Source organism: Empidonax traillii, unplaced genomic scaffold (assembly GCF_003031625.1).
Source record: "Empidonax traillii isolate 1590-97213 ecotype Southwest subspecies unplaced genomic scaffold, ASM303162v1 scaffold48:size2401408, whole genome shotgun sequence".
Taxonomy (NCBI): domain Eukaryota; kingdom Metazoa; phylum Chordata; class Aves; order Passeriformes; family Tyrannidae; genus Empidonax; species Empidonax traillii.
In genome coordinates this window covers 1070065-1093856 of record NW_020955241.1, presented here as the reverse complement: position 1 = coordinate 1093856, position 23792 = coordinate 1070065, and the positions used below count along the sequence as shown (strand labels likewise).

Sequence of the window (23792 nt, the reverse complement as noted above, 5' to 3'; positions counted from 1 at the left end):
AATTAATAGGGAAGCCAAAAGGCTCTCAATTTGTGTTATGAAATACAAATATTGGGTGACAGCCTAGCTACTGCTATCATTCAATGTTTTTTTTTCTTGACTTATCATGTAAAATTAGATATAAGTGTGCATGCAAGAGACTACTGTACCCAAATGAATGCAGTAACCACAAAAAAAAAAAAAAAATCTATGCACTGACATTTCGGATCATTTTTTTTCCTCTGCATTATTTTGACAGATTTTTGGTCTGCATATAATCAGTTTCTTGTTTAACCAAGAACTGGTTAAACCATTCCTTCCGGCCTTCAAATGTGAATTTACCTCTGCTTCTACTATTTGTTTCTCATATGCAAATTGTTCACAGCCGAAAAGTTAATGCATGCAACTAGTGTGTATATATGCACGCAAACATACACAGTCATATGTGCTGCTGAAGCTTTATCCTGTTCTGAGCCTAGATTGGAAGATGGCCATGATGCTTAACAGGAGATCCTTGTGAAGAATGCGAGACTCCTTGCTGCTGTGTAGCAAAATTAATGAATACCTGTAAGACACGAGAAAAAGTAGGATTTTCAGAGTAACAGTTCTTGAATTCAATCTTTAGGAACATAGGTGATGATATTTTTCAGTTTCTTTCCTAAGCTTTTGTGACACAAAAATTAATTGTTGAGGGAACCCGTCTAGAGATATGTTTTGTAATCTAGAAATAATCCCTTTTCATCTCTCCAGCTAAAGCAAGGGTTGATAAATTATAAAAATATTGGTAAAACTAGCTACTGAAATATGAAAATTATTTTTTATTGCTTCACAAGTTAGTGTGAAACAGTGGTTTTAATTACAACTTTGAAATGACACAGTTAAAGAAGCCAAATCTGTTGTTTCTGTCAATAACCATCACAGATAAGGGTCCAAATATTTCAAGGTGAAAGCATACTTCTGAAAATTTCGTAGTGATGATTGAACAACTCTCAAGTCTCCTTGAGTGTTTTGTGGGTTTTTTTAACAGATCTTACTACAGAAAGGCTTGTTTCCTTTTTAATCACAGAACTATTTGACAGCAAGGAATGTAGAGGGAATGCGGGCTATTTTTTATTTAAATGATCCTATTCATATGCAAATAAAATTAGGGTGTATATTTGTTATAGAGGAGGACTATTCTCCTGTTTAAAACTGATACTCAGAGAGAGAAAACAAGGGTGGGTGACTGAGGTGATGCATCATCATGAATAATGGAGGAAGTAAGCTTGAGTGAACAATGCCTGAACAATCAACAGGCTGTAATTGCCTTATATCCATTCAGTGAATAGATAATTTACAGGCAGTTAGTAGATCAGTACAGATAAGTTCTTCAATAAAGTACTTCAATAATGATTTGCACATAGGAAAAAGGGACAAGTTCACACCATCTATCATAGAAAACTAATATTTTGACTATATGTGACACATGTAGAATTCATACCAAGAAGTTGTATGTGAAGATGCTGTAACACATCACAATCACCCAGAAAACTCATCTTTGCCATCAATGTGTTCTTCTCTTTGTCAAAATAGGATTTCACAGTCTTTAGTGTGGAATCTCTTCTCTCTGCTTGTGCACTTAAAAGCCTCAGAGGAACATGTTCTGAAAGTCTAAAGTTTACCACGATTTACAGAGACTGGTTCAGCCTTTTCAAGGACACTGGTAAGATCTCAATTTTGGATTGTGGAGGTGTCAGTTTACAGTCCTGCTTTTTAATGTCTCACAGATCTAAATGTATCTAAGCACAGATTATGTCTGTGCACACTACATGTGACTTACTGTGGTGCTATTACTGTGCTCACCTCCAGTGCAACAGAAGTGTAAAAGCAGAAATCGCTGTGTGACCTGAGATGGCTTGGAACTGCTGGCTTATTGCATATATTTGGGTATCCCAGCAAATAATAGCATATTCTACTACATCAATAACTGCAATATGCAACATGTTTAGACCAAAAAAAAAAAAAAAAAAAAAAAGGGAGGTGGGAAGGAGGTCATGGGAAGAAAAGAAAGAAAAATAATAAAATACCTGCTCTAATGTGGCTTGGCTAATGGAGTAGTGTTTGATTTGGAGAAAAACTTTGTGATTCTCTAGGACTCTGAAGAGCTCTGCTAAACATCCCTGGCTTCGTGGTACGTGGTACTCAAGCAGATTGAGATGTTGTCCCTGAAAATAAATAAAAATTATAAAAACAGATAAAAGTGAACGCACATCATTGCTTACAATTGGTCTAGCTACAATAGGTTCTTATTGCAGATTAACAGGGAAAATATGATCTTTTAAAAGGGAACACATACATTGGTAGCACAAAGAACTGCTCATACTCAAAGCACAAATTTTGTGCGTGTTCTGAGATGGCACTTTGTTAATCTCATAAAAGATATAAAAATTTATGACAATTTGAAGCTACAGGTTTTTAATCTGACAGACTGGTGCTATTACAATGCAGTCTAGGAAAAGGCTGAGCAAACAGCTGTCTGAGCACAGTACAGACTTACAGACATATACACAAACAAGTTTGTATCTAAGATAGTTGTCGTTTTCCATGATTCTTGTCCTAAACTGAGTTAAAGTTTAAAATAAAAAAAATAAAAATTAATGGCTTTTGAGAGTTTTTCTTGAAATTGTAATGCTATAGGTCTTTTGTAAGGCTTTGTGTTAAATCAAAGAATCTCAATAAAGGTGAGACATAATTTCTGGACTATTTCAGAAAGCAATCAAAGCAAATACTCTCAGTGACTACACTATTCCCCTATTTCAGGGGAACACAAATGTGAGTTCAATTTCATCAATAATGAAAGCAAAAGGAAATTTTCACTCAGAGAAAGGGCTTTTTTTTTTTTTTTTTTTTTAATTGCCTAAATGCCTGTTTGGAGTTGATTTAACCAGTATCACAAGCCAGATTTTTATGAAATGCTTAAAAGAAGAATAAAAGGGATATTCATATGTACTTTTTCCAAGAAGATCGATATATCCAATCATGTACATATCTGAACATGGATATACTGTTCTTACTAGCCTGAACTTAAACCTGCCATATACTACAACAAGGAGTTTTAGCTGTACCTTAAACTGTGTTCCAGGAAAGTGTAGTTGTAGGCAGTCCAAAATAATTCTTTGATAGCTTATTTCTTTTCTAAGCCAAACCTTGACTGAATAACCATCTCCAAACCTGAGAATGAGACAAAGAAAGTGCATTTGTCTATACCACGAGGACAGGAAGAACATTTAGTTTAATTGATTTTCCTATGATTATGTCAAATAACATCATGTATGCCTACTGCATTATTGTGATTTTAGCATTATAGTATTGAACAGTAGAATCTCAATGGGAAATTGTTACATTAACAATAAGTGAAACAAAAAAAGTGTTATGCCTACATTTTAGTTACTACAAGATATTTCACTATCCAATATAGCTGAACTTATGTTAACTAAACTATGTTTTAATTGCTATATTGCTTTGAGTGATCAGCAAAAAGCTATGAAGATTACCAATCACATACACAGAAAAAATTGAAAAACATTTAAATTTTCTAATGAGAAAAATGAGCATATAGCAGTATTTTTCATATCTGTTTAACAAAGCTGCACATTCAAATGCAGATTTCATTAGTGTGAGTACAACTACGTTTTACAGGTAGGCAAAGGCTAGTATAGGGATATTTAGGGAGATGGAAAAGTTAACAAATTTTCTTTGGCTTTATGGCCATGCAATCTCTCAGAATAATTTAGGAAATGGACTTCTCTTTCTCAAAACTCCCACATCCTTCACTCCAGGATGACTTCCTTTTTTCATTCTCCCACTTTGCGATTACTCATTGCCAAATCATAGAATCAAAGAATCATAGAATTAACTGGGTTGGAAGAGACCTCCGAGATCATCAAGTTCAGCTCTTGATCTAACCCCACTGTGATTACTAGATCATGGCACTCAGTGCTGTTGCCCGCCACGATATGAAGCACAAACCAACAGAGTGTTAGTTTAATGCCGGTGCTTTATTGGGGCCCGGGGATTCGGGGAACTCACGTCCAAAGCCAGAATCCCGAACCGTTCATCTTGAGCAGATCTTTTATACACTTAGACAAACAAAACATTTGCTATGGCTACTACTTCAAAGTACATGGTGAAACTTAATATTTCATCCAAATAATTAGCTCCCAGCTAAGGTCACTATAAATCTTCCCCAGTTGCCTAACTCTATAATTCGTTCAACTCACTCCCACCACCAGGTGCATGTTCTTTATGCTTCAGTTCTTCTTTTCATAATTGTTTTATCCTAATCTTGTATAACTAGCACATTCCGATCCGAGGCCTGGCCTATGCAGAAACCATTAGCCATACTACTGCTAACTCAGAGTTCATTGCAACAGTGCCACATCCAGCCTCATCTTAAAAACCTCCAGGGATGGTGAATCCACCACCTCTCTGGGCAGCCCATTCCAATGCCTGATCACTCTCTCTGTAAAGAACTTCTTTCTAATATCCAGCCTAAACCTCCCCTGGCAGAGCTTAAGCCTGTGCCCTCTTGTCCTATTGCTGGTTGCCTGGGAGAAGAGATTCTTTATTCCAGTTGTTTGGTTTCTAGTGAGTACCCTCTGTAATACTCCCTTGTGCCAAAACCCTCTTCTCCTGTGTCTTTTCCGTGTACAACTTGTGATTCAGGGCAGCAGCTGGGTTAATTGGGTTTGACCCATGTGAGGCACATTTTCACATGATTAAAGCACATGGATGTATCACAGCATGCTCTATGATTGTGCCCTATTCCTACATATAAAAAGAAAAAGCTACAGATTATCAATCAAAAGGTAATAAAAGATAGAAAGAACTATTCTGAAATATACATCCAGTTTAACCAGTGCCTGAGTGGCTCCCAGCAAAATATTTCGTATGAAGCCCTACATGTTCCTCAGCTATAATAAGTATATAGCAGTGTAAGTGCTTTAACTTTTATCTTGCATTGGATCAGAACCTCTGTTCTTATAAAGGAATAAAGTCTTCATTGATTTCAGAGCACTGCAAGTTTCCACGATGAAAAAAACTAGACTGCAGATTTCATTCTATTGAGATTTTCACATGATCTCAAAATATCTTTTCAGAAGATCTCAGACAGGAATCCTAATTATTTGTGTAGAATAAAGCAGTAGTTGCTACACTTCAGGTACGACAATGGCAATTTCTGCATAAAAAGTTGCACTGCATGAAAAGCCCTCATTACAAAAAATTAGTGTAGGGTTGGGTTTGGTTGTTTGGTTGGGGTTTTTTTGTGTGGTGTTTTTTTTTGTTGTTGTTGTTTGTTTGTTTGTTTGTTTGTTTTATTGCAGTCAAATGCAACCACTGAAGTGCTTGAAATTGAATAAGAAGTACCATTCCTGATGCAGTGTCCTGTCTGTTGGTTCCTGAAGGATAGTACATGAATCAAATTGTATTGGGTCCAAGCTGCAGCGTACTAAATATTTAGTGGACAGTGTAGCCTGACAGATGAACAGTGCTGTTCCATCAAAGAGATCCAGAATAAGGTGGAATCCAAAGCAGTGTCTGGCAGATTTGCTTGGCAGTGATTTACTAAGACATAAATAGATCTTTAATTAAATATTTTAAATGCATAGCATCATCCCTGAAAAAATACATGTGACGATAAAAAAAAGTTGTTACAGAGATTGATATAGTTGACTATTCAATTTAGTTGACAGCTAACCTGAGGCAACATTTTACAAGAGATCATTGATTCTGATCAGTTTTCTGGTATTTCTATACAGCCACCATTGAATTACAGTTTGAAAAATGCTGCCTTATGGAGACATTCAACAGTCTCATAAAATGAAATTGCTGTATGCAATGAAGTTTCCAAAGAAAATGAATCGAAATTCTGATTAGCAAAGACAGAGAAGTCTGTGGAAACTTTGGTTTAGTTCTAAATTGTGAATGGCATAAACACTTGCACGGCAATGATAAAAAGCTTTGAAAGATTTTACTCTTTTGGCTAGTCAAATTATGATGCTTCTATACCTAGATTTTATAATTCATTTTAATACAAGAGCTCCCCATATAAAGTAAGTTGATCAGCAGTAAACATTTCCCCCTGCTATAATCAGCAAGCTGCTTTTGGTAGCACACTGAGGCAATGGAAATTGAGTTGACCATTTTTTTTTTGCTCTGTTTTGCTGTATTCAGACAATATAATTAGTTCAGAAACCCGAAGTGGAATTACAGAGAAAAGCACAATCTGGTTTGATTAGCACCGTTAGGGTCAAACTTTTAGCACCTGATAGTTCAAGACTAAGGAGGAAAACATTATCATTAAAATGGCATGAGTTGAGCCAGCACACTCATTCAGCAACCATCTGCTGCAAAAGAACCGTTGCCTCTTCAAAGCTATTCGACAAAGATATTTTCCACTGCCATGTTACTTTAACAACACCTGCATTTCTATCTGTGTACAAACACACACACAAAAACACACACACTGACAAAAAATATTTTCCCTCTCTCTACGATTCCTCTTCTTCCTCAGACAAACTAGCTGTTCATGCTTGACTTTCCCCTTATTAGTGGATCTGGGAGTATTAATTATTGACTGTTTTACCTGCTAAAAGGCCACCATGAGACTGAAACTAAAATATAAATTCCCAAATTGGTTGTAAACTAATTAACTTAAGTATTTAACAACAGCATCAGCTGCAGAAGCATCAGCTGCAGAAGCATGAGCTTAGCATGGACTACAAAAACACACTTTTAATTTACATAGGTCCTCAAGATACCTGAGCTGCTCAGATAACAAGGGACAAAAGGAGCTTAAAATGGCAACAAGGAACAGAACAATTATCATCAGGAATTAGTAAATAGGCTAGAACTTTTCAGCATCAAAAAAAGATGGCAAGGTGGTCAAAAGGTGTTTTTAACAAGCCCAGAATCATGACTAAGCAGTGTAACCAAGAAAGAATTCTTCACTCTCCTATGTTTCTCATGCAAGAGCAGGGGACATCAAATTAAATTACAGGAAACACAATGCCAAATCAGTAAGACGGAGTATATTTCCTTACAGTACCTAGGGAAACTGTACAGTCATCAACATGGGATGTGCTGTATGCCAGAACTTGACAAAAGTTGAATAGGAGACTTAAGAAATTCGTGATGGGGATGCACTAAAAGTACCTCTGGCTTAGGAAGCCTCTAAGAAAGAAATTGCTGAAGGTGATTGAGCAATGTGGAAAAGTAACTGCATGTGTTTATCTTGCTCCTGTACTTTTTCCTCCTGGCTGCTGTCAGAGAGAGGATGGTGTGCTAGACAGGTCTTTGATCTGACCTCAGGGTTGATTTGATATAAATATCACAAAGAGGAGCTCAGCCTGGGCGAATTACCCAAAAGGTTCCTCAGTTCTCAGAAGGGTTTTGCAGCTTGTGATAAAGTACCACAGCCATACTGGCAGCAGTACAAAAATAGATTATGTAAATTTACTTCAGATATGTGTCTACACAAGCTGCAGTCATGCTGGAATAAACTGTAGCCAGATCTATACTGATGAGGAAGACTCCTAGATCCTTCCCCGATGCTCTTTCTGGCCTTGCAATGGGAATAGAAGTAGATTTAGTTACCCAAATCTGAAAATTCTCATAAATATCAAGGAGAGTTGCCACTTGGGGAAGAGCAAATTTGCAATCTTCCGTTCTGCCCATTTCTTGGAGATCCTGGTTCAGATGTTGGAATGGGGACAAGAAGAGATGTTGCTGAAACACAATGCTCTGTAGCTACACAGGTAAGCCTACACTGGGTTGGTTGCAAAAGGGTCCCTAGAGGGGCTAACCCAATGTTTTTTTGAAGCTTGACCCATGAAATCCGGATTTTTATGAAGGATAAAAAAGGAAGTACATTATCAGTGGAATTCTATATGAAAAAAAATATTAAAAAAAAAAATCTGTGTTTTCATTTAAAAGCCTTAGGAGTCAGCTTCCCTACAAATGAACAAAACCAAACCCAAAAACCACTGTTTTAACTTACAGCAGGTCCAGAATGACCAGTTCATTGAATCACACTCTTCCCAAATCCCATTTACCGACTCTTCTCTCCCTCAGTCAAAACTGCTGAATGTAACCTCAGGAAATCAAGAACATGGCCCTACTTCCTAAACTACGATGAATAAGAAAAGCATCTAATCATGCATATGCTTTTTTTTCCCACTAATCAAAGAGTATATTTCCTGGAGAATGTTGTGCTATATATACACATCAAAAAATAACAGCTCCCAGAAAGTTTAGTGGTGGAAATATAACGGGCATACTTTGTGTATGTACTAGTTTGATCAAAAGATAACTTCAAAATTACATTATTGGATAACAAAATAAAAAAACAGTAAAGAGAACACTGGCACTTAATGTCTGCAAGAAACTGCATCTTTTAGAATATATGCCATAAATTCCCAAAGAGGGAATAATTTGCTACTGTGCTGCGTGCCCCTCTGCTTTGGTTTGCATTCATTTGCAGGCAGATATGGTTCTACTTTCCCTAAGAGAATAGAATCATGGAATTGTTTAGGTTGGAATAGGCCCCATCTAGACAAGATAACTTGGTTACACCAGTATGATTGCTGAAGCACAGGATCCAGATCCAGGTTATTCCTCTTACAATCTTAGACACAAGCACAATTTACAAACAGAACTAAGCTTGAACAACATTGAAAACAAAACACTTTTAAAAACACTGAAAAACAATAAACAAAAATTGAAATTAAATTACCAAAACAAACATCACAGTTTAAGGTAATCTTATATCACACAATATATTTAATTATTTCATCTCTTAAGTAGCAAGTAAAGGCAATACCTAAGAATGAAAAAAGTTATTAATTTTTAAATACTTGAGGTTGTTTGTTTTTTTTAAAAAAAGCTAGAATCAAATCCAAATACAGTCACATGCAAAATATGATTTCCTCCTACAATTATTCAGAATCTCAGCATTGCTGAACAGGTAAACTTGGTTAGATGCAACAAACAAACAGATGTAATTATAAAATCTCTCTTCTACCTACTAGTCATAGATTTTGTTTCATCATTTTTAAAGTAATCATTATTTTTCCAGGTTATAAATAGAAACATGAAGACAGTTATTAAAACAATGAGTAACACTTGTTTCAGGTATATTATACATATACTATTTATTCATACACACTCCAGGCTTTCATATCAAACCATCTAAAGGTAATTTCTGTATTCAGTAATATCATGGCCGTAACAGTGACTGCCCCAGGTTATGAGCAGTGCAGGATATAGCTTTGTTCTCTGAATGTAGGTTTGGAAGTTCTTAGGTGTGATTTCCAAATATGTGGCAAAACCCTCAAAAAATCATGTTCGTCGTTTATACATGTGCACACACAAAAATCTCTCTGCATATGAGTTTATATATATATATATATATGTATGCAAATCTGCAAATACAGGCAAGTACCAAGGATTTCTTACTCTTGCATTACTTACATATTACATTCCCATAGAAACAGGAGCAGCAATGCTCTAATTCTGTGCAAAGCTGATGGTGCGGCCTATAAAAGCCCAAATTGTTTCTTCAAAGCACCTTCTGGGGCTCAACAGTGAAAAAAGGAGTAACATTATTCATGGGTTGCTGTCATTGGTTTTGGGTGCACTGCTTTTAATAACATAATCAGGATATTACACACTAAAATTTCTATTAAAAGGACCTTATCAACACCTCAAGGTCAAATTCTCGAGTTAAAAAGTGTTATCATAGAGATGAGCTATGAAAATAAAATTTAAACCACTGGTATATTTACCTTATGTAATAAACTTTAATTACATGATCATATAACACCTAGTCATGAGTTCCCTATCATGAAGGCCTTACAAGCTATGGTGGATGTACCCACTGAGACAAGTGGCTTTATTTACTGCAACACCTAGAAAATGTTGCAGAGATAGCAGATTGATGAGAAAAGGAAAGAAAAAGGAAAGAAAGTGCTTCACAGTTGTGGTATGTCCTGGGGAACTGAATTCTACTCTTTCATCCCCACACACCTGTGTGGTCTGTGATAACTCACTTAGACCACATTTTTCGTGGCTGTTTCCTGTCGTTAGAGGCCCATCTTGAGACGTAGGGCTCCAGCGGGCAGGAGGAATTCACAGTGCCTTCCAAAACACTAACATCTGGAGCTGAATGTAACAGGCATTGTACTTTGAATGGAATGCTGAACAAATGGAAAATATTTAGTCATAAACTGCTCAGATGGACTACCCAAACACTTTAGATGAATAAGTACAGAGATACAATTCAGAATCCTGTGGGAAAAAATAGTATAAAATGAGTAAAAAAATGCATTGTAATGCACATGCACATTAGGGCTGAATTAATGTTGCACTAAGTTTTATAAGAGTGAAAAGATATTACTTATTTCTAAACTCTCAATCTATGTTTTCAAGACTTTAGGAACTCTTTTCTTCAAACTTTCCTCTGGAAAGATAAACTAATAGCTATATTACATGATTACAAATCCACTCCCTTAATATATTTTTCATTTACAAAAGGAATGTGTTTTCTAGTAAAGAATAATAAAATTATATTAATTTCTATATTTTATAGCATGTAAGAAACTTGTTGCTAGTATAGCAATTAATGATAATACTTTGTCCACTGAAGGCTGAAATATTGATGAGATCTTTAAATTTAATCCTCTCTTTTCTATTTAGGAAATCTACGTGTGTGAGTTTGAGGAAAGCAACAAAATATTCTCAACCAACCTTTTAAAAAAAAGATAAAATATAAATAGTCTGCCAACATATTTTCCATTCTAACCCAGCTATAACAAATGGATTAATTGTTGTCTAACTTAATCAGATGGCTTGCTGATAAAATTTGAGCAAAGACTTGATGTGTGTCCAGCACCTGACAAATTGGTATGAGTTTTTCAAATATGAGAAGTCTGTCCAGATGGCCCTAGAATGAAGTATAGTATTCAAAATGTTGTTCCCAGAGAATTGGCCAGCTGTATCTAACACAAAAATGCTTCTCTGAATTTTTTTAAAAAGCATTAAGTATAATGGGGAATACTGGAGAGAGCATTTAAATGTAATCCATTCACAATTTAGAGTAATTGACTCATTTGGCAGGAGTTGTCTGAAATTAGGCTTTAATGGGCACAACTGTTAACACATCAATCTCAGACAAACTGTGTCTAGAACTAAGATGCTAACTTTTTGGAAATTGCCCTTCAGTTTGTTCTTCTAGCTAACACCGTTCTTGACATTGTTTAGAAATTTGCCACTGATGACAAAATACCCTTCTAAAGGAGTCCAGTTCTTATTATTCTATTGAGAAACATCTGAGGGTACCTTAAATCCATTTAAACATACATAAATATAGTCAGGGCTCAACAGCTAGGAGCAGAAAGCCAAACACCTACATTTGTAGCGAGAAGAAAATTTGGGATGAGCATTTTGTAAAGGGCTTGCACAAGGGCTAGAAAAAATGGACAAGTCTCACACATTAGAAGCAGAGTCACTTTTTATATCCCTAAGAAGCTTTTGTGTTTCACATTACCATCTTCCTGGAGTTCACCCATACCCTTCATAGCAGAATTTTGTACTGCCATCTGACAAAGCTGTACTCAGCCCAAGATTATGATCTTCTCCATCTGCCGAGGGCTGAAAGTGCAGCCAGAGAACAAGAGCTGAATCCTTGAACTTCCCACTAGAGCAAAGAAGCAAATTTAACAGGGCCCCAAATAAGACCCATTAAGCCTTCATCACATATCCATCAAAAAGATGATCATAATATGGACTTTACATACTGAAATGGTACTAAAGAATAAAAAACCAAAACAACTCTGAGGATTTCCATCAAAAACAGACAGAATTCACCAAGAGGGGAAGAAAGAATGTCATTTACTGGACATATCTACATTTAGAAGAGGAAAAAAATTCTTGAGACATACTAATATAACCATATGTAATATCAAAATATGCTTCTATTGTTATTTCTTACAATACAGGCAGGACTCCTTCTATCATAAATAAAAGCAGTATGAAAGTTTTCTTTGCTTTAAGTGTTCATACAGTGTTTAGACTTCCTTCCTTCTTGCGGTCTTCAAAGCTAGATTAGGTCACTTGTAATTGATTTTAGAATATTTGTTCAATTTGACTTGGAGAAACAAATTGAAGACAGATATAAAGGATGTCAAGAGCTGCTGGTAAATAATAACACATTTTAAAAAAATCAAGCTGTAAAATCTAACAGAAAACCCATGATAATCTACAACTGTGGTCCCATTAATTTCCCTTAGTACCTTTCTTGTCTGTTAATATAAATGTGTATATTACTAGCCTAATTCATTCACATACATAGCACACATTTACACCATCCAAACCCCAAATTTTTAGGGTATGTGTAATATAGATTTAATCAGATGCAACAAAATCAGTTATGCTTATGTTCTCCTTCACTTATTTTTTAAACAATATGTAAAAGGTGATGAGGTTTTTACTGTGAGATGGTGCATGGGACAAATACACCAGACAGTGCTAATTGCAGAAAAACACTGAAACACTAGGAAAACATCAGTGACCATATGAGTGGGGGTGGCTGTTAAGGAAAGCATTCTTCTGCAGGTAGGTGTCTCCTAATAGTAGATTACATTTAGTAATCCTTATGGTCTATCACTTTAGAAGAAGCAATGTTTTGCTCTGTATGGCAGTGAGAGTGGTAGTGCTATTAAAACATAGGGAGGGAAGGAAATGGGAAGGAAGGACTAACTCAGTATTCTCAGAAATCCTGGGAGCTTTTCAGGATGTTCACAAGTGGAGTGGAAAGTGAGAAAATGAAAATATTAAAATAATTTAAAGCTTAATTATTTCAGTGGTTTTCTTTAGAGTAATAAGTAAAAGAATTCTCCTTCTCTACCCCTTTCCCATCTCACGTAGATGCAGAAATCCTCCATAAGCTACAAAGTATAAGTAGCATATCTGGAAATTGTCTTCAAATAAGTCTGGAACATTAATTACACAGAAGATATAATGTTTTTTAATTTCATAACAATTACTTTATGTACTATGTGTGTGATAGCCTGAGATTTTTGATGAAGGACCATACTGGCCAGTGTTGAAGGGAAGTTTGGAAGCAAAAAAATAAGAGGAGTACAGGAACAGTTTATGGCTTCTCCCCAGCCAATGTCAAAAGTTTTCCTAAGAAAGCATGAAAACATCTTTACTGTGTGCTTAATTAAAAAAAAAAAAAAAAAAAAAAAAAAAAAAAAAAAAAAAAAAAAAAAAAAAAAAAAAAAAAAAAAAAAAAAAAAAAAAAAAAAAAAAAAAAAAAAAAAACCAACACAAAAAAAACACAAACTTGGAAAAACAAATAAACAAACAAATCAAAACAACCAATCAACCAGCCAAACAAACAAAAAGCAATCTTTAACATCTATGTGTATATGAGGTTTCAAAACTGTGCTCTCTGCAGTGGCTTAGTTCCTGCCAGCCAACAAAATTAATTTGGCAGTCAGAGAAAATTCAGATAACTGCATGATTTTAAATCAAAATCCTCTGATAAACTTAGTGGCTATCTTTTCACTAATAAAGTCTTCTAAAGTTTTTTTAAAAAAATCAATAGGTTCCTGAAAAATAAGTGTGGAAAATTTGGAGACCAAATCAATTAATAAGCTGGGAGTTAAAAGGATTTTAGTCCTGACTTAATTGAAAAATCTTAGTGCAGCTTGAGCTGCACAGTTTTTTTGGAAAGTCTTAGCAATATTGGCTTCCAGTGCACATATTACCCCATGAGTGTCACTGACATACAGTAAAGAACAGTCATCTGCTGATAGTATGAGAAATTCTTAACGTAGAGGAGTGCTTTTAATAAAGTTACAATGATTCTAAACAAATAATTGCTACAAATATGACTGCCAAATATTCTTGTTATGACCTTCCTTTAGAGAATTTAACAGAGACACTCATACTGCCTTGATTTTTGAACGGCAAATCTGTATCTCAATAACTTCAGAATTAATATAAAGACACTTCTAGCATGATACTTCTGCATTGATATGCTAACCGTGATCTGAAAGAGGTGTATCTACAGAGAAAATGCAGAAAATTGAGAAATAACTGTCCTATTTATATGAATATGTTGCATACTTATGAGTATGCTTATGATGTCTTGTTTCCTTAAGAAGGCAAATGAAAAGATGCTGCCAAAGGAAAGATCAGAAGTGGCAAAACAATGAAAAAAGTCACTGAGAAGATAAAGCAGAAGGTAGCCTTTGCGAAATGTCTGATTTCGCCCTCTCAAGGTCAAGCTGAAAAGACAGAGACAGGTACTCACTACAGAGGATCTGAAACATAAAAAGGAGAGACTCACATTTTTCCCAGCTAACTTTGTACACTCAGCTGAAGTGCCTAAGTAATACTATTTTTTCTTTTTAGGGGGCACACACATCTTCAAAAAGCAGTTTCACCTGTCCAAGATCTGCACTGTCCGCTACAGACATCTATCTGTCATACTACAAAAGGAATAAAGGATGCCTGCACTCTCGCTTGTCTACTCCAGCTCAATGCTGTGAAACTTGGGAAGAGACAGGATGGCAAAGGCAAAGACCTAGACGCAAAAGAAGCAGAAACTGCCAAGAGCAATTGACTTCTCATGCCTCCAGAAATTGTGGCAACTACTCCCTGAGAGGTATGCAAACATGAAAAGAAGGCTATGATCACACAGAACCATCAGAAATACAGATGCAGACCTTGTTTTTTCACCACCTAGTTTGCAGTGTCTTTAGATGAAAGTTTGTCTTGATGAAAAAACTTGGAAGGAGAGAGCTTATTAAAGTAAATGTGAATCAGGCCCATCATGCCAATGCAGCTGTGAAACAAGGGCCTGTGGTTCTACCCAAAGGGAAGGGCAGAAAGCCAAAAGTGCCATCAAGGAACAAGTTATCTGCCCTATAAACAAGGCAGACAGCAATTCTAAAATATTTCTGTAGAGCTTGTTCCCACTGACAAGTGCATCTGCACTTGAGAGTGCTAAGTGCTGAGCTAGTACAAAGCAGTGTAGCTTTGCTGCTTGTAAATGAGCTGTATCATCTTACACAGCTGACTGGCTGGATGTCCTAACAATTACACTTATTACTGAATGTAAATGTTCCAGCTATAAGTTGAAGCAACTTTCCCCTTAGCTTTTGATCCTCTTTCCTTTATGGTGGTTTGAGCCCGTCCTCTAAATTAAACATCCTCATTAACAGGTATTAAATTAACTCATGAACAGAGTTCAAACAGAAAAGAGGTTTACGCACACCAGGAAAAGGATGCAGAAAACAGCATAAATATCTGCAATTGTCAGTGAATTCGGTAGGAAGCAGAGATGGTTCAAAATAGATGTTTTTACGGGCTGCTGACCTGTTAAAAGTGCTTCTTCCTGTTACAAGAAATCCTCAGGAGGAGTCAAATTGTATTTTATCACCATGTTGAATTCTCACAACGTATTCCTTAGGTTGCATGCAGAAGTGCTTTATTTTACAGACTGTCTCTTTAGATCTGTCTCTTTCAATTACCAATGCAGACTACAAAGCATTTTAGCAATGCCATATGTCAACTTAGCTTGCTAAGACCTCCTAATTGGCTCTTTTTTAACTTCAGCAAGAGCAGGAAAAGGAAGATGTGCTTAGCAGTCATAAGTGTTTATGCCTTAGCACTACTAAAGTGTCTAGTCGGTTCTTAGATTGAATGCAGATGCAGAAGGTTTGATATTGACGTATAATACCTGTTTTTAATGTGCTGGGGAGAACCAAGACACTTGAAACTTCCATTGACCATAATAGCAAGCCGTGTGCAGAGAGCTTCACATTCTTCCATACTACAAAATGAAGTGGAAAAAGGAAATTAAATAAATATTGAAAAGAGAGAACATTATTTATATAAGCTAAAATGGAAGGGATCTGGACAGCTGCAAAAATACCTACACAAAACCTTTGACTTTAAAGAGCAACAGTCAAAGCTCTAGCCCTAGTCAGTACATCCCAAAAGTTATTACCACATGACAGCTAGAAGAAATCCCTAATCCACCATTTGTGTTTTTAGTCTGTAACTAATTAGACAATTCTAGCCACAATACAAAGATATCACTACTGTACACAAATACCTGATAAGCAGTCTCACAAATGCCACTGAGTGCAAGAGCCATGAGTGGGCTGTTATTCCCTGTAATACCTGTTTGTGGTTATTCTGAGCTACAGGATAGAAGAAGAAGACATAAGGTTCCACAGGTTGCCTTTTGCATAGCATATACCCTTGAAAAGGAGTTACCCACAGTCTGATTGTAGGGTAGAAGATCCAGCATTACTATCAAACACTACTATCCAAACAGAATTTAGGACATGGAAATGCAGCTGAATAGAAAAGTAGGATCCTCCTTAGACGTGACTGCTTCAGATGATAATAACTTTGACTTTTAAATCTAAGGGCAGATGGGCTGCCACTCTACATATTATACAGAATTGTGTGAACAGTTCTTCCAAAGTATCACATCACACACAGGGCATCAGTTGGGTCGTATTCATCATTCCAAAGAGGAGTCAAAGATTATTGTTATACCTAAACTAACCATATGGCCTCCCCAACCCTTCTGAGGCTGCTAAGCAAGAGATGTCCTGTCCTGTGTGCCTCGGCCATGGTCCAGTCCATGTGCTTTGACTGAACAAGCACTGTCAATTAAGTACCCCCTAAGAACAATTTCCTTAAAATAGGACAAGGTTGTGGTAAGAACTATCAAACTGCTATGTTTGAGAGACACGGAGAGAGGGCTTGCTAATACGTCTTCCACCAAATCAGGAAATTCACTGATTAACTCCTAATGCTCCCCTTGGCCTAACACTCCCCATCTGTGGCAAAATGACACAAAAATAGGGCTGTAGGGACAACTGATACAACCTCACTCCTCCCTCATTAAAACAAAATTTTTGTCTCTGAAGTTTTAGTAAAAAATTCTCTATGAAAAGTAAATAGTCCTCAAAAACTAACTTTTACTTAGGAAACCATGTCTATACCTTACAGATATGTTTGCTGATATGCATGAAGGTTCACTTCATAAGAAAAATTTCTGTACTTATACAATTACATAATCTCAAATAAATCTCCAACGGCCTTCAGCAAATAGTATAAATATTATAGAATAATTTCTCTTTCCTCCACCCTGGGACAATAGTGTGTACACTATTATTGAACTTATATATCCTCTTCAAGTCATTCATTTGTAGAGCTATATGTGTAGTTAGTAACAATTTGATGGATTTTGCTTGTTTATTTATGGTATATTAGTAATGAGACCACAGCTCGCTTCAGTTTAGCTGGTGTTTGCAATTAAAGATTCATAATCTGGACTGAAAAGTCAAAGCACATTCTTTCCTGAAAATCACTCAACTGAATTCACAATGCATAAGTCATATTCCCTAAATGAGTGACATGGTAAGCACTTGGGCATCAAATAGAGCTATGTGATTTTCAGAATTCACCTTCCATAAATAATACACTACAATCTTTTTGGAGCATTTTTCCATCAATAATGTACTGAGACAACAGATATATTTTAAGAACATCTGAAAATTTTTGAAAATATAAAATATTGAGGGAAGTTTTCCTGCATTCCTTTATTAATTCATCTATGCTTCAAATCTGATTTGACCAAAATGTTACATTGCTGTTTTATGACCTCTGTCCTGCTTGCAAACATTTTCATGATCTTTCCCTCATTTAAAGACCTTATATATAATTATATGTACCATATATATTTCCAAAGAGAACATTAATTTATTGCATTTTACAGATGTTATAAAACAGTATTGATGTTTCCTCTGTTAAACCAGATCATATCAGAGAACTGACAAGATATTTAATGTAGATGAACAGTCTAACAGGATGGGGTCACTCCTGCCATTTCCAGTAGTGCATAGAGAGAGTAGTGCAAGAGAGTAGCTGACACATCCATCTTTAGGATGCCATGGCATACTCTTTTCATACAGTGACACAAAACAGAAACTTAATAAAATCATAAGGTTTTTCACTCCCACCTCCCTTTGTAAGGATTTTTAAGTTGGGCAGCTGCAAAAAAAATAACCTGCTATTCCAAGCAAGAAAAGACAACACAGCACTGAATAGAAAGAGCATAGAAATAGAAGAATTAATTGCATCATCTTTTCTGTGCCTGCAACCCCTTGACCCACATTTTATTCCTTAAAAATTAAATATAGAAAATATTTACACAGGGATTTACGTAGCCTCAGCTTTCATGAGCAGGACGGAATTGCCATAAAATTCCAAGACATATTCTGTATTTCACATGAGGATGAGCATATCTTCAGAATATACTCTTCTGCTCTCAGTTGACAGCAGGTGAGGAGATAGAACAAGAATATGCTGGCTGCTGGGGTAAGGGTTTTACCTGTGAGATGTCAACACAGCTGCACAGCCATCCTGAACTTCTTTCAGGATGGTTTTCCAAAGGTAGCGTTTAGAGCAGGGGTCCATCCCAGAGCTGGGCTCATCCTATGAGAAAAATGAAAATGACAACAAAACAGCATGGGAAAAACATACCACAGCTCCTGCACAGAGTGAAGAACTAACAGAACTCACAATAAAGTCATATATTTTTTCCGTAAAATGTTACATTTTCAGAAAGTTACCTAACTGACACCCTGATCAACATTTTTTTTTTAACATATACAGTTTAATTTCTAAATTTATGTAAGGCACTTTTAAGTAAAGAAGTAGATAAATAAATGATGTCTATATATTATATAATAAATATATATTTATAAATTATTTATAAATATATGTTTAGCAATCTATATATATATATACTCTTTTTGACAGGAGACACTTGCAGGTATTTTTTCCTCACTTGAAGAGTTTGGTGACTGTTTCTCCTCTGTGTTCACATCTTCCATGATTGCAAACAAGTGGAGAAGTCCTGTAGCTCCCAGCTGCCTGCACTGCCCATCCCATATCCAGGTGTTGCTAGTATGTTTGAATTTGGCATTCCCCACCAGTTACTCCCACAGTCCCTTTGAGAGGAATTCTCACCCACCGTGGAGAGAATCCACAGGATTAAGTAACATTAACTCAGTGCAAACCGTCTCACAAACCCATTTCCCACTCGGATGGCTTTCATGGAGAAAGTGCTGCTAGAAAAACTATATTTCCCCTTCCTATCTAATCCTTCTTTCCTCACTAAATCAATTTTTTACCTCATCCACCCATGGAAGCAAAAGGAATGATATCTGCTTGTCAAATCTAGTCTCTGTCACTACAAAACTAGGGAGAAGTAAACTCTTACAGTTTCTTTTTAACCTATGGAATTCCATGAGGGTTGTCACCACCTGTTAGGGTGGTATGGCCTTGGCCAATGTATTTGCAGCAAGGATTTCAAGCTGAAACCCGGAAACAAAGTTTTCAAGAAACAAAGCAAACAAAATGTCCAGTTTGATGCTGATTTTGGTGCTTGGCTACCAGTGGCAGAGGTGAAAAAAATCAGTTCAGTCTTCTGTTGTCTGTGGATTGCTAACAAAGAAAACGTAAAAAGTAATAAACATAAAGGAACCCACACTGTTACTCAAATTAATAGCCATGATCCTGGAAGCAATCTAGAAGCAGATTCAGTAGTTTATAGTGGTGTCTTTGCTTTTAGACAGAATTGAAAAAAAAAAAAGCTTTTTAAAATACTGAATGCCTCCTTAAAAATCTGCTAGCTTTCTAAAGCCACTCAAATGTTTTAAAGCATTTGACATGTATAGATATTTGCTTTCCTCTTGTTGTTCTATATGCAGTAGTCTGTGCCCTGCAGCAAGTACTGCATACTTGCAGTAGTTTATTGTCATAAAGACATTCAAAAACAGTTGGAGCATTTTCTAAGATCAGGAAAAAGCACTAATTTAAGATTATCTCCTCCTTTTACTAACTGAACCAAGGTCAGTCTAAGCATGAAATATAAATAAAATAATTCAGCTTAGAAGTGAGGCAATGATAGTCAGTTAGTAGCAGCAAAATGTGTCTGATCTTGTGAAATATGAACCCCAGGAGAACATCAGTTTTGTCTGGTTTGACTTAGCCTATGATCTATTACTGGAAGCACTGGTTTCTCCCTCAAATCTGAGGAGCAGCTTTTCTTGCCTTGACTGTTTTGAAAGGTTTATTCCACTACTGAATGGGTTTAGCTCTTTTCAGCCAAGGCTTAAGAAAGGGACGTTCAATATTCAATAAAAAGGAGTATGTGATATCATAATGATGCAGTTCTCTGCAGATCTATTGTAGATTCCTGATCTTCAATACAAAAGGCATTATTTAAACTGGAGAGGCCAGTTTCAGGCCTAAATGGGCAGTACTATGCAAGCACCAAAACAACATGTGGTAAGTAGTTCAAATTAATATAATTCAGGAGTATTAGTTTGATTGTGTGACTTCCGGATCCAACAAAAATGTAAGACCTAGGCAGATTTATGAAAGGCGACCTAGCAAGAAATAGGAGTATTCTGAAAAAGATGAGTCAATAATTAATTACATCAGCTCCAAATTACTAACTAATATAAGAGTCTTCCTTCTTTAGGAGGTCAGTAGAATTGTTCATAAGTATTTTTCTCACATTATGTACAAAATAAAGAATACATAAACCATTAATATATTTTACATTACATTGTTTTTTCACCTTCTATCTAGGTAAAACTTTAAAAAAAATTGAATATGTATCTGGGCCATGGGATGCTACAATTTATTTATGTTTATGGCTTTTTTTTTCCCTGCTTACGCAATTACCCCAAGGAAAAAAACAACAAACAAACAAACAAACATTTTTATTTTTTTTTTCAATTTTTGTGAGCCCTGGAGAATAAAATTAAAGGTATTCATAGAGTAGAACAAAGAGTACAGTTGTATCAATTACTCCCTGACTGATCAGAAAACTACCTAATTTTCTTTAAAGCAACGTACAAGAGAACAAAATTCAATGTAACCCGTTTATCATAGGCACAGTGTTACCTTTACTCACCAGTAAAAGTATTTGGGGTTTACCAATTAAAGCCACAGCAGTAGAAAGCTTCCTCTTTGTGCCAGCACTGTACGTTCTCACCAGTTTGTCAGCATGGGCATTGAGGTGTAACCGGTTAACAAGGTCCTCTGCAACCTGGGGTTTAGAAATTTAAAGGCCAACAAAGATGAGTCAGATCAGGCAGCATTTGTAGTTAGACTAAAACAATATTCTGATCATAAATATAAAGCAAATGTGCATGTTGTTTCCTTATTTATCCCCACTTGCTGAATATTATTACTTTTGAATCTTAAACACATACAAAAAAGCTTCTCTGGGACCCCTTAGTTGTCCAAAAAGGATAAGGATTTTCTCATATAGAAAATCTGGCTTTGTCATTGCTTGGAACAGTCATTTGTATTCAATTTGTGTCAATAGGTCAATGATTTAAAATTCCTCTCATTTCACTCATTCTCCAGTATTTATTTGATCAAACATCTTAAAGACCGAAAATTCAAGAGACAAAATTCTCCACTGGCCACAGAAAAAAATGTCAGAAAAGCAAGTCACAGGTCAAGGATTTCAAGAGTCCTAAAGACAAAAGGTAACAGGGCTAAATAACATACCTCTGTAATAACTGAGAGGAATAAGTTGACCCTAGATGTTTTGGTTTTAATTACCTAAAGAATGTGTGATCTGAGCAAGCACATGAGCACATCTGGAGACAAGGTTCATGCCGTCCCCCACAGCCTTTCTTCTTTGCCTGTCAGACACAGTTCTAACCTACAAGGCTCCCTCAAATACTGGTGCTAGAGTATTCTAAATTTAGAAATAGCCTTACTCCATCTATATCAGCTATCACTGCTGGACCATCCAGGTAGACCTGCAAAAACATGAGGAGCACAGCAGCAACTTTTCTACTCCTTATTGCCAAATCTCTCCAGCAAAGCAGCAAGTGTTTAGTGGCATGTGTCTGAGGGGCTATATTATCAGCTTTGTAACAGAGCAAGTATGTCTTCAACCTGTATGAATGGACAGCTGGGAGATTCTTATAAAAGCAGTAGTTTCATGGTGCTCTACTGCCCAAAATCAACTACCAGAGAACCCCGGTGGTTCATTCACTTTGCTCCCTCTGCATTGCCTTCAGCAAAAAGCAAGGAAGGACTGGAAGGATTAGTCACATCAGATGGACAGTCTCCAATTGCTTCAGAAAATCCAACAGAAAAACCAATTCAGTAAACAATACTGTGAATTAATATTCACTATTCATCACAAACAAATAGCCACAAGCATAATAATATTTTTATTAGACAGTTTTATGGAAACTCCTTTGGAAATTACCAAGATATTTGAGACCCTTTTAGCAAGATTTTTTGAAGTGCTACTTATAAAAATAAGATACTTCTGAGAGAAAGTTCTCTCTACGCAGAAACAACACTGCAGTGGTGAGAATCTGCACTATTCTAGTGATGATCTTCACACTTGTACTCATAGTGTTTGGTGCACCTTAGTGTGGAACATGACAGCAGTGCATGTTCTCATACAAAAGCTACATTTCATGAATATTACTCTGACTACATTAAATGGAGAGAATTAAAAAACCACAAAACTTCTTAACAACTGTTAAATGACCCTCAGGTAATTTTATACTGATAAGTTCACGCCTTCTGCTATTTTAGGGTTAATTCACAGTTGTTTACTTCCAGTTATGGTCTATTTGCGTATATCAGTAGAAGTGCTGCAAATTCAAACATTCTGTGGCTTTAGAAATGATCAGTCACCTAAACTATAATCTAAGATATAATAGTTGAGCTTTGTTTTGTTCTTTTTTTTCACTTCCAAATACTCATTTCCTTACACATCAAAACAACCCATGAAGTGAAGTCCTCTAAAGCATATGGGAGACAGATTATCCTCTCCACTAAACTGACTTTGCTACCACTGGGAATGCATGAATGCTACTGACAGCAGGATTGTCCTCCGGCACATCTACCAACAATCACAGAATTACAAAGAAGAGCTTATAAAAAACTAAGATTAGAAAGTGAAAAAAAAAAATCATCTCATGCTTACACCAAAATTAACATTTAGTTGACTTATTGTTAGTAAACAATAAGTAAAAGAGGCCTGTGTATCACAGCTGAAAAGTAGTAAAAACTATCCTTCAGCTATGACCAGAACCACTATTTCTAAGACTGCTCTGAAATATTATCAAAACTCTAAGTCAAACAAAATGCCATTTTTTTAAAGCAACAATGAATGCATCATGGGGAAGAAGTTAGAAGGTCAAGGAATAGTGCCAGAGAGAGAAGAAAAAAATATTCATGTTAGATGGGTCCTATTGTAGTCTGTAGCCCCCAAGGAGACTCAATCATGTGTCAGGTATGAACATAATGCTCCTTATAGAAAGCAACATTAAAAAGAACAGACTTTGCAAGACTTACAATTCTACAGATAGAATCCTCCCCTCTCTGGTATGTACTCAAGCGTTTAGTGTAGATATATACGACTACACCGTCTCCTGTTTAGCACAAGGAGAGAAAGACTAGCAAGTCTTCTGTTATAGGAATTTTTCAAGACAAAGTCTACTTAAGGTAAAAAGAGAGGGGTGGGAATCATTTCATAGTAGCCACTTTGCAACTGCTTTAAATGTGCAGAGCTTGCAAGACAAACCTTGAAGATTATCACAGTTCACACCACAATCTGGCCTGATGTCTAGTTATGCACTTTTGGTGCAAAATATATCAAATTAAAACAGATTTAAGGCTGAATC

General features: G+C 36.1%; 1 protein-coding gene across 1 annotated transcript in view; it reads right to left on the bottom strand.

Annotated features, from left to right (window-relative positions):
* Positions 1-237: 237 nt before the first annotated feature.
* ABCA13 (ATP binding cassette subfamily A member 13) overlaps positions 238-23792 on the bottom strand; it is a 170154-nt gene continuing 146599 nt past the window's right edge. Inside the window, exons 50-55 of the mRNA XM_027878993.1 lie at positions 21041-21175; positions 18443-18546; positions 15770-15862; positions 3084-3189; positions 2046-2183; positions 238-544 (exon numbers count right to left, since the gene is read on the bottom strand). Of these exons, the coding sequence (XP_027734794.1) occupies positions 455-544; positions 2046-2183; positions 3084-3189; positions 15770-15862; positions 18443-18546; positions 21041-21175 (666 nt within the window). The 3' untranslated portion in view covers positions 238-454. The remainder of the gene's footprint in view (positions 545-2045; positions 2184-3083; positions 3190-15769; positions 15863-18442; positions 18547-21040; positions 21176-23792) is intronic.